Raw genomic sequence first — 16,315 nt, forward strand, 5'->3', positions numbered from 1 at the left:
AGCATTCAAAAGGGAATTAGACAGTTATATGGAAAGGAAGGATGTGCAGGGTTATGGGGAGAAGGCAGGGGAATGGGACTGAGGGAATTTCTCTTCCAGAGAGACAGTGCGGGCACGATTGGCCGAATGACCTCCTTCTGCACTGTAACAATTCTGTGATTCTGTGGTTGGGAAGACTACAACCAGGGGCACAATTTCGCTACCACAGCGAGTAAGTTAAGGCCAATAATGGAGATGCATCTAAGGGGGAGATTAAATCAGGACATGAGGGAGTAAGGAATAGAAGGAGGTGCTGATGGGCAGAGATGCAGAGAGATGGGAACAGGATTGTAAACCATGGCGCGGAGTCAACTCCCCCTTGGCCCCTTTATTTCCTTCACCCACTTAATCCTGGCCGTTACGTGGGACTTAGTCCTCTTAATTCAGACTCAGGCTGGGTGTTTGGGATATTGGGGTTACAGGAGAGCCACCCTCCACCTAATCCAGCAGCTACAGTTAATGGCTTAGTACAAAGAGGAGAAAACTCAGTCCTTTCTTTAACTGCCAAGTTACTTTGTTCACGTTGTTGTACAATGTAAGAATAAGGCTTATACACTTGGTTAGACAAAAGCATGCAACTCAAACTGGGTTATACAGCTAATAACAAAGCTAGCTAGAATTGATAAGCACACCCACTAGGTTACTCTGACCTTTTCCTGACCTCGTCACTGAAAACAAACGATAATTCCCGGAAAGGGGAGAGCTGACGCTGGCCAGACGTTCCGATCTGTCTCTCTCTTATGTCGTCACCGCGTTGCTCACGCAGGGTCTTCCATTTCCACGATGGTTGGTCTCTGGAGTTTCCCGCTGGCTCGATGCCTGAGATTCTCCATACTTATTCTCTTTCTTATCTCTTCAAAACTGTGCTGTCTCTTTCCTGTTGGTTTAGGCCTGCTGACCTCGTTCGTATCTTCTCCTTATTGGCCCAGGCCCAAAGACCCCGGTATATCACCGTTTCCAAATAAGGCTCTATTCCTGTGATTTCTCCCTTGTCTGTCACATAAATTAATTAGTTCAAATTGGTTTTTACCAGCACAGGCCAGTGTCTGAGCTCAGGTTACTTTAGTTCATGTGCTATCCAGCAGCTTGTAACAGATTCTGTACTTCTTGCAGCCCACGGCCAAGGGATGATGTTGTTTATTTTGGGTAACTGTTTCGAACAGCCAGGCCAGGCTCGATTGATCGAATGACCTTGGTCAGTGCTGTATGATTCTATAACTATCTAAGACGCATCAAGGGGCTTGTTTGTTTTAGTCAGAGAAAGACTTATTTTCCCTGTCTCCTAAACGAGAATTGAAGGGTTAAATTCTTGCCTGGGCCGAACTCCCAGATGCTTTAAAAGTTGTTCAAAAGACACCGAATGTCTGAAAGACAAGTTGGTTAACAATTGTCAACAGTTGCTCAAAACCGCCAAATTGGGAATCTGTTCCAGTGAGAGACCTATCTGGGGAGTTGTCTCGTATTTGCATTGTATGAATCATCAGGGGCATGTAGAATAGGGAGGTCTGTGCAACTCCTTGTCAGAATCCTCCGTCCATTCTTTCAACAGTATCATGAACCCATTTACCCCAACTCGTAATCTGTTCTTAAAATGGAGAGGCTACCTTCACGAAAAGAGCCTTATCAGATGGATGGAGCATTTTAACCATTAATATTGTATTGATATAATCTGAATCGAAGGAGAACAAGAAGATGCAACAATATCAACAAAATAGCAAATCATGATATATCACTGATGTAACTGCGAGAAGTAAACAATGACGTTAGATATATGATAAACAACAGATGGATGAATATACACTTAGACAGATAAGAGCCAGATAAATCGATCGATGACAAATATATATAGATGACAGAGTAAATAGATAAATAGAGATAAATAGAGATATGTATCGATAGCTGGAGGGATCGATAGAGCAATGGATGGATAGACAAATGGAACAATAGAAAGATAGATGGAGCAATAGGTGGATAGATAGATAGATAGATAGATAGATAGATAGATAGATAGATAGATAGATAGATAGATAGATAGATAGATATAGACCCCAATCACTGACTCCACTCACTGACTCCTCTCACTGACCCCACTCACTGACACTACTCAGTGACTCCACTCACTGTCCTCTCTCACTGACTCCACTCACTGTCCTCTCTCACTGACCCCACCCACTGACCCCTCTCACTGACCCCGCTCACTGACCCCACTCACTGACTCCACTGACTGTCCCCACTCACTGACCCCACTTACTAACACCACTCACTGACTCCTCTCACTGACCCCACTCACTGACTCCACTTACTGTCCACACTCACTGACCCCACTCACTGACCCCACTCACAGACTCCACTCACTGACCCCACTCACTGACCCCACTCACTGACTCCTCTCACTGACCCCAACCACTGACACCAGTCACTGACTCCTCTCTTTGACCCACTCACTGACACCACTCACTGACCCCACTCATTGACTCCACTCACTGTCCCCACTCACTGACCCCACTCATAGACACCACTCAATGACTCCTCTCACTGACTCAACTCACTGACTCCACTCACTGTCCACACTCACTGACCCCACTCACTGACGCCACTCACTGACACCACTCACTGACTCCACTCACTGTCTACACTCACTGACCCCACTCACTGACCCTACTCACTGACTCCACTGAGAGACTCCACTAACTGACTCCACTCACTGACTCCAGTCACTGACCCCTCTCACTAACGCCGGTCACTGACCACACTCACTGACCCCGCTCACTAACCCCGCTCACTAATCCCGCTCACTGACTCCACTCACTGTCCCCACTCACTGACCCCACTTACTGATCCCACTCACTGACTCCCCACTGACCCCGCTCACTAACCCCGCTCACTAACCCTGCTCACTGACTCCACTCACTGTCCCCGACCACTGACACCACTCACGGACTCCACTCACTGACCCCGCTCACTGACCCCACTCACTGACCCCACTCACTGACTCTACTCACTGTCCCCACTCACTGACCCCACTCACGGATACCACTCACTGACTCCACTCACTGCCTCCACTCACTGACTCCGCTGACTGTCCCCACTCACTGTCCCCACTCACTGACCCCACTCACTGACCCCTCTCACTGACCCCGCTCACTGACCCCACTCACTGACCCCACTCACTGACTCTACTCACTGTCCCCACTCACTGACCCCACTCACTGATACCACTCACTGACTCCACTCACTGACACCACTCACTGACCACACTCACTGGCCCCACTCACTGACACCTCTCACTGACCCCACCCACTGACACCAGTCACTGACTCCTCTCTTTGACCCCACTCACTGACCCCACTCACTGACTCCACTCACTGTCCCCACACACTGACCCCACTCACTGACCCCACTCACTGACTCCACTCACTGTCATCACTCACTGACCCCACTCACATATACCACTCACTGACTCCTCTCACTGACCCAACCCACTGACTCCACTCACTATCCACACTCACTGACCCCACTTACTGACTCCACTCACTGACACCATTGACTGTCTCCACTCACTGACCTCACTCACTGACTCCACTGAGTGACTCCACTCACTGACTCCACTCACTGACACCAGTCACTGACCGCACGCACTGACCCCGCTCAGTAACCCGATCACTGACCCCACTCGCTGATGCCGCTCACTAACCCCGCTCACTAACCCGGCTCACTGACTCCACTTACTGTCCCCGCTCACTGACTCCATCACTGACCTCACTCACTGACTCCACTGAGTGACATCACTCAGTGACTCCACTCACTGACTCCACGCACTGACCCCACGCACTGAACCCACTCACTAACCCCGCTCACTGACTCCACTCACAGACCTCACTCACTGACTCCACTGAGTGACACCACTCAGTGACTCCACTCACTGACTCCAGTCACCGACCGCACGCACTGACCCCGCTCACTAACCCCGCTCACTGACTCCACTGAGTGACACCACTCAGTGACTCCACTCAGTGACTCCACTCACTGTCCGCACGCACTGACCCCGCTCACTAACCCCGCACACTGACTCCACTCACTGACCTCACTCACTGACTCCACTGAGTGACACCACTCAGTGACTCCACACACTGACTCCACTCACTGACCTCACTCACTGACTCCACTGAGTGACATCACTCAGTGACTCCACTCACTGACTCCACGCACTGACCCCACGCACTGAACCAACTCACTAACCCCGCTCACTGACCCCAGTTACTGATCCCACTCAATGACTCCCCACTGGCCCCGCTCACCAACCCCGCTCACTAACCCTGCTCACTGACTCCACTCACCATCCCCACTCACAGACACCACTCAAGGACTCCACTCACAGACTCCACTCACTGCCTCCACTCACTGTCCCGGCTCACTGAATCCGCTCACTGACTCCACTCACTGCCTCCACTCACTGTCCCAGCTCACTGACACCACTTACGGACTCCACTTACAGACTCCACTCACTGCCTCCGCTCACTGACTCCGCTCAATGACTCCACCACTACATCAACTCACTGTCCCCGCTCACTGACCCCACTCACTCCTCCACTTACAGACTCCACTCACTGCCTATGCACACTGACTCCACTCACTGACTCCACTTACTGCTTCCGCTCACTGACCCCACTTAGTGACCCCACTCACTGACCCCACACACTGATCCCACTCACTGACTCCACTCATTGACTCCACTCACTGACCCCATTCAATCTCCCAGATCAATCCCAAAAATAATCCTTCATTCTCCAGATGTATCCCAGTAATTTTCCCTCATTGTCTCTATCTCTGTCTCCCTCTCTGTCTCAGTCTCTTTAACTCTACCTGTCGTTTTTCGTCTCACTCTCCTCTCTCTCTCACTAGATCACTCTCTCTTTCACACACACATACACTCTCTTTCTCTCTCTGACAAAGTGGGTGTCCTTGTCCTGTTGATGTATATCAAGCTGGATCTACATGATCTCCTGCTCTTTCAGTTTTCTCACTAAATCCTTCTCAAAGCCATTACCCGGTCCATGGTCCAGGATCCCCCTCTGCTGTCCCTGTGGAGAAGGTAAACACAGTGACAGTGCATAAAAACCCAGATTACTGTCATTGATTCCTGATAGTTACATTCTGAGATCTCGTGACATCTTTATTAATCGTTCATTGCACCCTCGGCAGTACCTGTAAATCTAGTGTGTCACTACAATCATAACTCAACTCTTTTTATTGTAATAAACACTGTCACTCTGCATAAGCGAACAGTAGGTCGAGGCACCGAACGGTTTTTCCCTCCACAGGTGTATCCTGCTGCCTTTGGGGTTTTTGTTGAACAGCGCCATCTCTCAGTCACTGTGATGTCTCCAGGCACAGAAATACACGGCCGAGTGATTCTCCCGCAGGCTGGAGGACTCCAGGTTGAACTCGGAGTCAGTTGGTCTTTCAGTGGTGAAACTCTCTACCGTCCCCTCTGAGTTCTCCCTTTGTGCAGTTAGAGAGGAAAACATCAGCTGCGGTTCCTTCCTCGGGTGTTGGCTGGACCAGTACATGTAAGGGTTACTGGTACCATCCACGGTGCATTTCAGCTTCACCTGCTCCCCAGGAGATTTGGAGAGAGCGGCGGGAGCCTGGCGGATAGTCTGTGAGTTCACATCTGGGAAAGAGACAGGGAGAGGAGGAGATCAGTAAACAGGGAACTTCAGTCCAGTGGGGAGAGAGAAAGAGGGAAAGAAAGAGAGAATGGGAGAAATAAAAACATATCCAAAAGAAATGTTAAGTAGAATTATTGTTCCAATAAAATCCCTTCCGGTGAAACAGGGTGATCGGAGTCAGTAACAGATACACCTTTTACTTTAAGCTGCCCGCTGAATCAGCAAAGGGGAGAGAGCAGGAGTGATGAGTGTTGTCAATAACCAACCCACTCTTTACAAATCATTGGGAGGAACAGGGAGAGCATTAGGAAGTGATGCAGAGATGGTGACGCCCAGGTAAACAAGTTAGAGTGGAGTAGGTTGACAATGTCTCTCTCTCTCTCTATCTATCTATCTATCTATCTATCTATCTCAATCCGCCTTCCTCTCTCTTTCTTACTCTTTGTTTCTCACTCTCTCTCTCTCTCTGCATGTATCGAGTTTTATGTCTCCCATTCTTTCACTCTCTTTCTCTCTCTGTATCTGTGTGTGCGTGTGTGTCTGTGTGTGTGTGTCTGTGTGTGTCTGTGTGTGTCTGTGTTTGTTTGCATCTTTCTGTCTCTGTCTCCCTCTGTCCCATTCATTTTTCCTCTCTATGTCTCCCTGATTCACCCTTTCGGTCTCTGTGTTTCATCACCGGATGTATTGAGTTCCTGTGCATTGGGGGTTGTTTTCCTCTGTGTAGTGAAGGTTAGAGGGAGATTAACCAGACTGGTACCAGGGATGAGTGACTTCAGCTACTGTGGAGAGACTGGAGAAGCTGGGGCTTTCTCTCCTTAAAGCAGAGAAGGTTAATGGTAGATGTGATACAGATATTCAAGATCATAGAGGATTTTGATAGATAATTGATGACAAACCACATCATCTCCTGGTCAATATCTGGAAAATCTATAAAAAGATGGTCAATCATTACATTATTGCAGTATTTTTAATTATTTCATACAAAGTGTAATCACCTAAAGATAGAGTTAGATCGATAGAGAGATAGATAACCAGTTCGAGATATAGATATATAGAGAGACAGAGAGATAGATAACCAGGTACAGAGATAAATAGACAGAGAGACAGAGAGATATAAAACCAGGTAGAGAGATAGATAGAGAGATAGACAACCAGGAAGAGAGATGGATAGATGGAGGGACGGAGAGATAGATAACCAGGTAGAGAGATAGATAGATAGAGAGACAGTCAGGTAGACAGATAGATACAGAGGAAGAGAAATAGAGAGATAGATGGAAAGTCAGAGAGGTAGAGAAAAAGCGAGCTCTGTAAAAGATAGGAATGTTAATTGGCATTCTCTCATTTTACACCAGCTTGGCAGCTAGTGGGTGAGAGAGGGATGGAGAGAGAGGGAGAGGGAGGAAGAGAGAGAGATGGAGAGAGAGGGATGAAGACAGGGGGAGAGAGTAGGATGGGGAGAGGGGGAGAGAGTAGGGATGTAGACAGATGGAGAGAGAAAGAGAGAGAGAGGGAGCGATGGGCATCTATTGATCAGTCATGATCTCATTGAATGGCAGAGTGTTTTCGAGGTGATGAATGTTCTCCTTGTGTTCCCAGGTCACTGTTAAAGTTTGTTCCAGACTGTGATGTTTATCATGGTCCTACAGCACACTCTGCATTCCCTTTGGAGAAAGAAAACGCAGTGAAATAAAACCACACCGTATCCATCCATCCATCCATCCATCTATATATCTACCTTTCTATCTCTCTACCTATCTATCTTTTTCTCTATCTAATTAAATCCCTATCTATCTATCTATCTATCTATCTATCTATCTATCTATCTATCTATCTATCTATCTATCTATCTATCTATCTATCGATCTGTCTTTATCTGATCTTCACTTCACATTTTAAAATCTTTAATAATCTCTCTAAGACCGCTGAAAGTTCACCCTTCAGTCTTCTCCTTTCTGGAACAAAGATTCCCGAAGTTCAAATTCTCTTGATAACTTTAACCTCTCTCCTCTGATATCATTCCTGTAAAGTCTATTTCACAATTCCCCTGTGTTTCTAAATCTAAGCTGTCACTTTCTATTTAAATCCGCCCTGTCGTCTTGTGAAAAACATGTTCCCAATGATAAAAACACCCAACAAGACGCAGCACCGCCTGGTTTTATCTGAAACAGGTGTTTCCTGCTGCCTTTGGGGTTTTTGTTGAACAGCTCCATCTCTCTGAGTCACTGTGAAGACTCCAGGCACAGAAATACATGGCCGAGTGATTCTCCCACAGGCTGGAGGCCTCCAGGTTGAACTGGGAGCTAGTCGGTCTCTCGGCGCTGAAACCGTCCACCGTCCCCTCTGGATCCACATAGTTAGCAGTTCTGGAGTAAAACATCAACAGCGGCTCCTTCCCCGGCTCTTGTCTGTACCAGTACATTTCGATGCTACTGCTGCTCCCCTCCACAGTGCACCTCAGTTCCACTCCTTTCCCGGCTAATCTGGAGACAGCAGCGGGAGTCTGGTGGATAGTCTGTGAGTTCACATCTGGGAGAGAGATGGAGAGAGGAGGAGATCAGTAAACAGGGAACATCTGGTAATGAAAGGAAGACAGGGAGAGGAGAGGAAGGTTCTGAGGGATAATCTTTGTATCTGGCACTCACGTTGACCCAGGATTATCAGAGCCAGGAACAGATACATCTCCCACTTGACACTGCCCTATCAAACAGCAAAGGCAGTGGAACAGAGGAGATCAGTTCTGTGACTAACCAATCCGCTCTTTGCAAATCATTGAGGAAAACATGAAGGGCATGAGGAAGTGATGCAGTGTTGGACACTCCCCCTTCCACCACCCAACCAATCAGAATGGACGTGGTTGCTTTTGATGGTTGAGTGACTGGAGTAAGTGTTGTTAATATCCCCAACAAGGGTGTCTGTTGTTCAGTTTCTAATTTACTGATTAGAAATCTCCAACTGTTCATATCCAGATTCCCAATGAACCTCATCGGCATTCCCACATTAGCCACATGTAGATTTCCAATGATAGACATCTGCATTCCAAATGATTTGCTCCTGTAGGGGATGTATTCGTGTGTTGCTAATTTAACTAGACTCCTAATCCACAGCCTCAGCTAGTGCTTTAGCGACGTGGGGGTGAATCTCACCAATACAGATCATGACATTTCAATGTCATAAATGAATCTGTTGTCTTTTTTTAAAGCACGTCTAATGGTGACCATTGTTTCAAAATCCATCAGGTTCACTGATGTTTGTTATGGAAGGAAATCTGCCGCCTTCAGCTGGTCTGGCCTACATGTAACTCCAGATCCACAGCAATGTGGTTTACTCTTAAATGCCCTCTGCAATGGCCTAACAAGACACTCAGTTCGAGGTCAATTCGAGATCGACAATAAATGGAAGCCGAACCATCGAGGCCCATATCCCATGAACGAATTAAGAAAAAAACAGACAGATGTTGATTCTTAAATAGTCAGGTGGGACTCCTGGCAAACGTTTTCTGCAACACCTTCCCGAGGGAGGTAGGTGGAACAATATCTGGGTCACACTGGGCTGCTGATCTATTCCACAGCTTGGTCTGTGCTCATTACTGGGTCCATAACCATCAGGGTGGCTCAAATCTACTGCTGCCACCTGCTGGCGGAAAATGAGCACTGAGATTCAATCGACCGCTGTCCCCTGTCGGTGGAAAATGAGCACTGAGATTCAATCGACCGCTGTCCCCTGTCGGTGGAAAATGAGCACTGAGATTCAATCGACCGCTGTCCCCTGTCGGTGGAAAATGAGCACTGAGATTCAATCTACTGCTGCCCCCTGCTGGTGGAAGATGAGCAATGAGATTCAATCCACTGCTTCCCCCTGACGGTAGATGATAAGCACTGAACTCCCATTCATCCGCTGCAGGTTTTTGCAGCTGCGGATCCGCTTTTTCAAACACTGTGCGAGACTACAAGCGCAGAAATAGACAGCGGTGTGAGATGGATTGGCGTCTCTCAGTGCCAAAGTAAACAGTGCATTGCTGGCGCGGACTGCCTTAAATGTCTCGGACGTGTAATTGGTAACAGACCCTTCTGTAGCTGAATAGAACAGAACTTCCAGTGCCCTGTCTGGTTGTTGTCTGTACCAGTACATTTGGGAATAGCCAGTATTGATCAGCGTGCATCTGAATGTTGTCGACTCTCCTGCTGCAATCGATAGGATAGAGGGCGACTGTTCCACATAGGAGGAGAGTATTCCTGTGGAATGGAACATCGATTAGATTATTATTTCAGTCAATAATGGATTGGAGCAGGAGCTGCATTGCAAGAAATAAAGGGCTTACATTAATATAGCGCCGTTCAGGTCCTCAGGACATCAGAAAGGGCATGCAACCAATGTAGGTACTCCCTCAGTACTGCCTCTGCGACAATGCAGCACTCCCTCAGTACTGCTTCGTCGACAGTGCAGCACTTCCTCAATAGTGCCTCTGCGACAGTGCAGCACTCCCTCAGTACTGCCTCTGCGACAGTGCAGCAATCCCTCAGCGCTGCCTCTGTGACAGCGCAGCACTCCCTCACTACTGCCTCTGCCACAGTGCAGCACTCTCTCAGTCCTGCCTCAGCGACAATGCAGCACTCCCTCAGTACTACCTCTGCGATAGTGCAGCACTCCCTCGGTCCTGACACCTGGGGTATTAGTTTTGACTTTGACCTCAAGTGTTCTGGAGTTAGACTCTGACACAGGAGTGTTCCGGACAAAATCACCGCTGACATTACAATACATTATTCTGCACAGTTTCTGACTTTGACTTACGTGGGAAGAGTGCAGCCATCAAGATTAGATAGAGAACTTCATGCAACATGATTTCTTCATTCGATACTAACTCGATGTGTGAACGTGTGGCGTTTTCAGCAACAAACTTGCAGGCGGTTTCTATATTATATCCAATTAAATACCCAGCATCCGGTTGTTATTGAGATTGGCAGTCACTTACTGCGACACTCTGCTCCACCCCATTACTTTGCATAGCAATGTTGTAGAATGATACAACACAGGAGGATAGGGGAGATTGAATAGAGGTGTTCACATTTCAGAAAGCGCTTTGATAGAGTAGAATTCAGGGAAACAACCCTCTAATCCCAGAGAGTGTGTACATCCCTTATTGCCCCTGAGAAGGTGGCGGTGAACCATCTTCAGGAATATCTGCTGGGCCATATCAGGGGGCAATTAATAGTCAACCTCATTGTTGTGGGTCTGCAGTCACATATAGGCCAGACCGGGTTGGAACAGCAGATTTCCTTCCCTGAATGTCATCAGTGAATACGTTGGGTATTTATGACACTCCATGTTCAGGATTACTGATACTTTCCATGATAATTTTTTGATTTATTTAATGAATTAAATTTAAATTCCATTTCTGCCCCTGGTGAGAATTGAACTCATGTCTGGGGATCATTAGTCCATGCCTCTGGATTACTAGTCCAGTAACATAACTGCTCTGCTACCTTACCTCCTTGCTGAATGGGAGTTAAAGGGTTAAATTGTTCACTGGTCTGAATTGCTAGGTTCTTTGAAGAACACATCAAATGTGACTGGAGTCTGAGATCAAAGTGGGTAAACAGTTTTCAGCAGCTTCTGAACTCGCTGTCAGGAGTCAGGGGTCCCAGAGATGAAGGTATCTGGAGAGGGGTCTCGCCTTTGAACAGTGTGGAACAGCACTCAGGTGGTTAAGGGTTTTGAACTGAGTTAGTTCCTGGGCATTGGGGGGTTGTTCGGCTCTGTGTAGTGAAGGTTAGAGGGAGATTAACCAGACTGGTACCAGGGATGAGGGACTTCAGTTACTGTGGAGAGACTGGAGAAGTTGGGGGTTTCTCTCCTCAGAGCAGAGAAGGTTAATGGTAGATGTGATACAGATATTGAAGATCATAGAGGATTTTGATAGATAAATGATGACAAACCACATCATCTCCTGGTCAATGTATAGAAACTCTATGAAAAGATGGTCATTTATTACATTACTGCAGCATGTTTAATTAGTTCATACAAACTGTATTCACCTAAAGATAGAGTTAGATAGATAGAGATACAGAGAGAGAGATAACCAGTTCGAGAGATAGATAGATAGAGAGACAGAGAGATAGATAACCAGTTAGAGAGATAGATAGAGAGACTGTCAGCTAGACAGGTAGATATAAAGTGAGGTAGAGAAATAGAGAGATAGAGGCAAAGTCATATAGGTAGAGAAATAGCGAGCTCGATAGACAGACAGTCATTGCCCCTGTAAAAGACAGGGATGCTAATTGGTATTCTGTCATTTTACACTGGCTTGGTAGCTCGAGTGAGAGAGAGGAATGGAGAGAGAGGGATGGAGAGATATGGAGATGGAGGGATGGAGAAAGATGGATGGAGGGAGAGGGAAAGAGAGATGGTGGGAGAGAGAGAGGGATGGAGAGAGAGAGAGATGGGGAGAGAGGGATGGAGAGAGTGGGAGAGAGAGGGATGGAGAGAGAGCGACGGAAAGTTATTGATCAGTCATGATCGCATTGAAGGGCGTAATGTTTTCGTGGTGATGAATGGTCTCCTTTTGTTCCCAGGTCACTGTCAAAGTGTGTCCCAGACTCTGATGTTTATCATGGTCCTACAGCGCACTCTGCTGTCCCTTTGGAGAAAGAAAACACAGTGACATAAAACCACACCGTTTGTATGCCTGTATTGTATGGATCTATCTATCTCGCTATCTATCTCTCTTTATCTAACTACCTCTCTAGCTATCTGTCTATCTATCTGTTTGTCTGTCTGTCTATCTATCTATCTATCTATCTATCTATCGGTTTTTATCTGATCTTCATTTCACATATTAAAATCTTTAATAATCTCTCTAAGACCGCTGAAGGTTTACCCTTCAGTCTTCTCCTTTCTGGAGTAAAGATCCCCCGATGTTCTATCTATCTTGATAACTTTAACCTCTATGTTCCGATATAATTCCTGTAAAGTCTATTTCATAATTCCACTGGGTTTCTATATCTAACCTGTCACTTTCTTTTTAAATCCGCCCTGTCATCTTGCGAAAAACATGTTCCCAATTATAAAAAACACCCAACAGGATGCAGCACCGCCTGGTTTTATCTGAAACAGGTGTTTCCTGCTGCCTTTGGGGTTTTTGTTGAACTGCTCCATCTCTCTGAGTCACTGTGAAGACACCAGGCACAGAAATACACCGCAGAGTGATTCTCCCACAGGCTGCAGGACTCCAGGTTGAACTGGTAGTCAGTCGGTCTCTCAGCGGTGAAACCGTCCACCGTCCCCTCTGGATCCACATAGTTAGCAGTATTGGAGTAAAACATCAACAGCGGCTCCTTCCCCGGCTCTTGTCTGTACCAGTACATTTCGATGCTACTGCTGCTCCCCTCCACAGTGCACCTCAGTTCCACTCCTTTCCCAGGAAATCTGGAGACAGCGGCGGGAGTCTGGCGGAGAGTCTGTGAGTTCACATCTGGGAGAGAGAAGGAGAGAGGAGGAGATCAGTAAACAGGGAACTTCTGGGAATGAAAGGAAGACAGGGAGAGGAGAGGAAAGTTATTAACGAGTATTTCATACTCACTTACAATGAAACAGGATTATCAGACCTAGTAACTGATACATCTTTCAGTACAACTTGTTCTCTTAATAGACACAGGAGTGAGAGCAGGAGCTTAGAGTCTTGTGAGGGTCCAAATCCACTCTTTACAAATCATTGGGAGGAACATGAAGAGCAGTAGGAAGTTATACAATGTTGGAGACGCCCATTCCCCCAGGTGAACAAATCACAATCAAATTGGTTGCCAATCTCCTTCTCTCTCTCTCTCTCTCTCTCTCACTTTACGTTCCGCTCTCTCCCTTTCTCTCCGACTCTCTCTCTCTCTCTCTCCCAATCTCTTACTTTTACTATCTCTTTAGTTCTTTCTCTGTCACTGTCTTTCTCTCTATCTCTGTCTCCCTATCTGTCTCAGGCTTTTTTAAAATCTCTGTCTCTCTTTCCCTCCTTCTCTCTCTCGCTGTCCACTCTCTCTCTCTCTCATTATGTCTCTCTCACTGTCTCGCTGTCTTTGGCTCTATCTGTGTCTCCCTGACTCGTGACATCCCTATTAATCGTTCTTTGCACCCTCGCCAGTATCTGTAAATTCAATTTGTCACTACAATCATAACTCAATTCTTTTTATTATAATAAACACTATCACTCTGCACAAGTGAGGCACAGAACAATTTTATCCTCCACAGGTGTTTCCTGCTGCCTTTGGTGTTTTTGTTGAACTGCTTCATCTCTCTGAGTCACTGTGAATACTCCAGGCACAGAAATACACGGCCGAGTGATTCTCCCGCAGGCTGGAGGACTCCAGGTAGAACTCGGAGCCAGTTGGTCTTTCGGCGGTGAAACCCTCCACCGTCCCCTCTGAGTTCACGTTTTGTACAGTTAGTGAGTAAAACATCAGCTGCGGCTTCTTCCCTGGGTATTGTCTGTACCAGTACATGTAAGGGTTACTGGTGCCATCCACGGTGCATTTCAGCTTCACCTGCTCCCCAGAAAATTTGGAGACAGCGGCGGGAGTCTGGCGGATAGTCTGTGAGTTCACATCTGGGAAAGAGACAGGGAGAGGAGGAGATCAGTAAACAGGGAACTTCAGTCCAGTGGGGAGAGAGAAAGGGAGAAAGAAAGAGAGATGTAAATAAAAACATAACCTAAAGAAATGTTAAATAGAATTATTGTTTCAATAAAATCCCTTACAGTGAAACAGGGTGAGCAGAGTCAGTAATAGATACATCTTTTACTTTAAGCTGCCCTCTGAATCAGCAAAGGGGAGAGAGCAGGAGTGATGAGTGTTGTTAATAACCAACCCACTCTTTACAAATCATTGGGAGGAACAGGAAGAGCATTAGGAAGTGATGCAGAGATGGTGACGCCCAGGTAAACAAGTCAGAGTGGAGTTGGTTGCCAATGTCTCTCTCTCTATCCATCTCAATCCGCCTTCCTCTCTCTTTCTTACTCTTTGTTCCTCACTCTCTCTCTCTCTGCATGTATCGAGCTTTATGTTTCCCACTCTTTCAATCTCTTTCTCTCTTTTTCTGTGTGTGTGTGTGTGTGTGTGTATTTTTCTCTCTCTGTCTCCCTCTGTCCCGTTCATTTATGTTGAGTTTTTCCTCTCTATGTCTCCCTGATTCACCCTCTCTGTCTCTGTGTTTCATGGGCGGATGTATTGGTAACCAGAGGGCACTTATTGAAGGTAATTGGCAAAAGATCCAAAGGTGAACTGAGGAAACGTTTTGACGCAGTGAGTGGTGAGGATCTGGAATGCACTATCTGAGAGTGCGGGGGAGGCATGTTCAATCGTGGCTTTCAAAAGGAAATTTGGATAATTATCTGACGGGAAAATGTGCAGTGTTATGTAGAAAGGGCAGGGGGAGTGGGACTAGTTGCAGAGACCAAATACAGCAACAGGGTGACAGCATTGTGGAACATCCTGCATTCAGGCTGCAAGAGTGACCTTGAGATTCCGGTTAGCAGACACTTTTAATTCCCATTCCCACTCCCACCCTGACCTCTCTTTCCTCGACCTCCTTCTCTGCTCCAATGAAGCTCAACAGAAACTCGAAGAACAGCACCTCATCTTTCAATTGGACACTTTACAGCTTTCTGAACTCAACTGCGAGTTTAACCATTTCAGATCATAACCACTGCTCCGGTTTATTTGGACAAAGTCTTGTTGGTAATGATTGTGTTTCTGCCATTTCTGCCTCTTCTAGACCCATCTTTTGTTCTTTACTTGACCCATTAACTTCCCCTTTGTCTTGCACCAGCCTCAGTTTTGTTATTCAATCTCTTTTGCATTTCTCCCATTGCCCGTCTCTCTGACTTTGTGCTGCTTAAAAGTTAATAGATCTGTAAATCCTTCCAGTTCTGCTGAAAGATCTACGACCTGATATGCTAATGTTTTTCTCCCTCCACAGAGGCTGTCTGATCTGATTAACATTTCCATCCTTATTTATTTATAACCCAGAAATGCAACGAGCACCAATATAGTGACAGAGCACCCAGAACCGAAACCATCCAGCATCTGCGGTACCTTGTGTTCAGTTCACCAGTCTGTAACAGGGATGTAGTTCTTTAATTATCAGGAGCGGTTCATAGACAAGTTTCAAAGTCCCTATTGAAACATCATCAATAATCTGATACTTATCACGGTCCTACACCGCCCTCTGCTGTCCCTGTGGAGAAAGACAACACTGTCAGTGAATAAACCACAACAGTGTCTGGATATCTATTTACCTATCTATCTCTCTTCCGATCGATCTACCTACCTATCTACCTATCCATCTACCCATTTATCTATCTAGTTATCTATCTATCTTCCTACTTATCTACCTATCTATCTATCTATCTATCTATCTATCTATCTATCTATCTATCTATCTATCTATCTATCTATCTACCTTACTGTCTATCTATCTATCTATCTATCTATCTATCTATCTATCTATCTATCTATCTATCTATCTATCTATCTATCTATCTATCTATCTATCTATCTATCTATCTACCTTACTGTCTATCTATCTATCTATCTATCTATCTATCTATCTATCTATCTATCTAT

The 16,315-nt window shown here is 46.2% G+C and overlaps 1 gene segment (V, D, J or C); it reads right to left on the reverse strand.

Annotated features, from left to right (window-relative positions):
- Positions 1 to 13,578: 13,578 nt before the first annotated feature.
- On the reverse strand, positions 13,579 to 14,511 carry LOC137361222 (T cell receptor beta variable 30-like). The segment is given in 2 exon segments: positions 13,579 to 14,298; positions 14,449 to 14,511. Coding segments are annotated over 2 exon segments (354 nt in total).
- Positions 14,512 to 16,315: the final 1,804 nt, after the last annotated feature.

Source organism: Heterodontus francisci, unplaced genomic scaffold (genome assembly GCF_036365525.1).
Source record: "Heterodontus francisci isolate sHetFra1 unplaced genomic scaffold, sHetFra1.hap1 HAP1_SCAFFOLD_398, whole genome shotgun sequence".
NCBI classification, from domain to species: Eukaryota; Metazoa; Chordata; class Chondrichthyes; order Heterodontiformes; family Heterodontidae; genus Heterodontus; species Heterodontus francisci.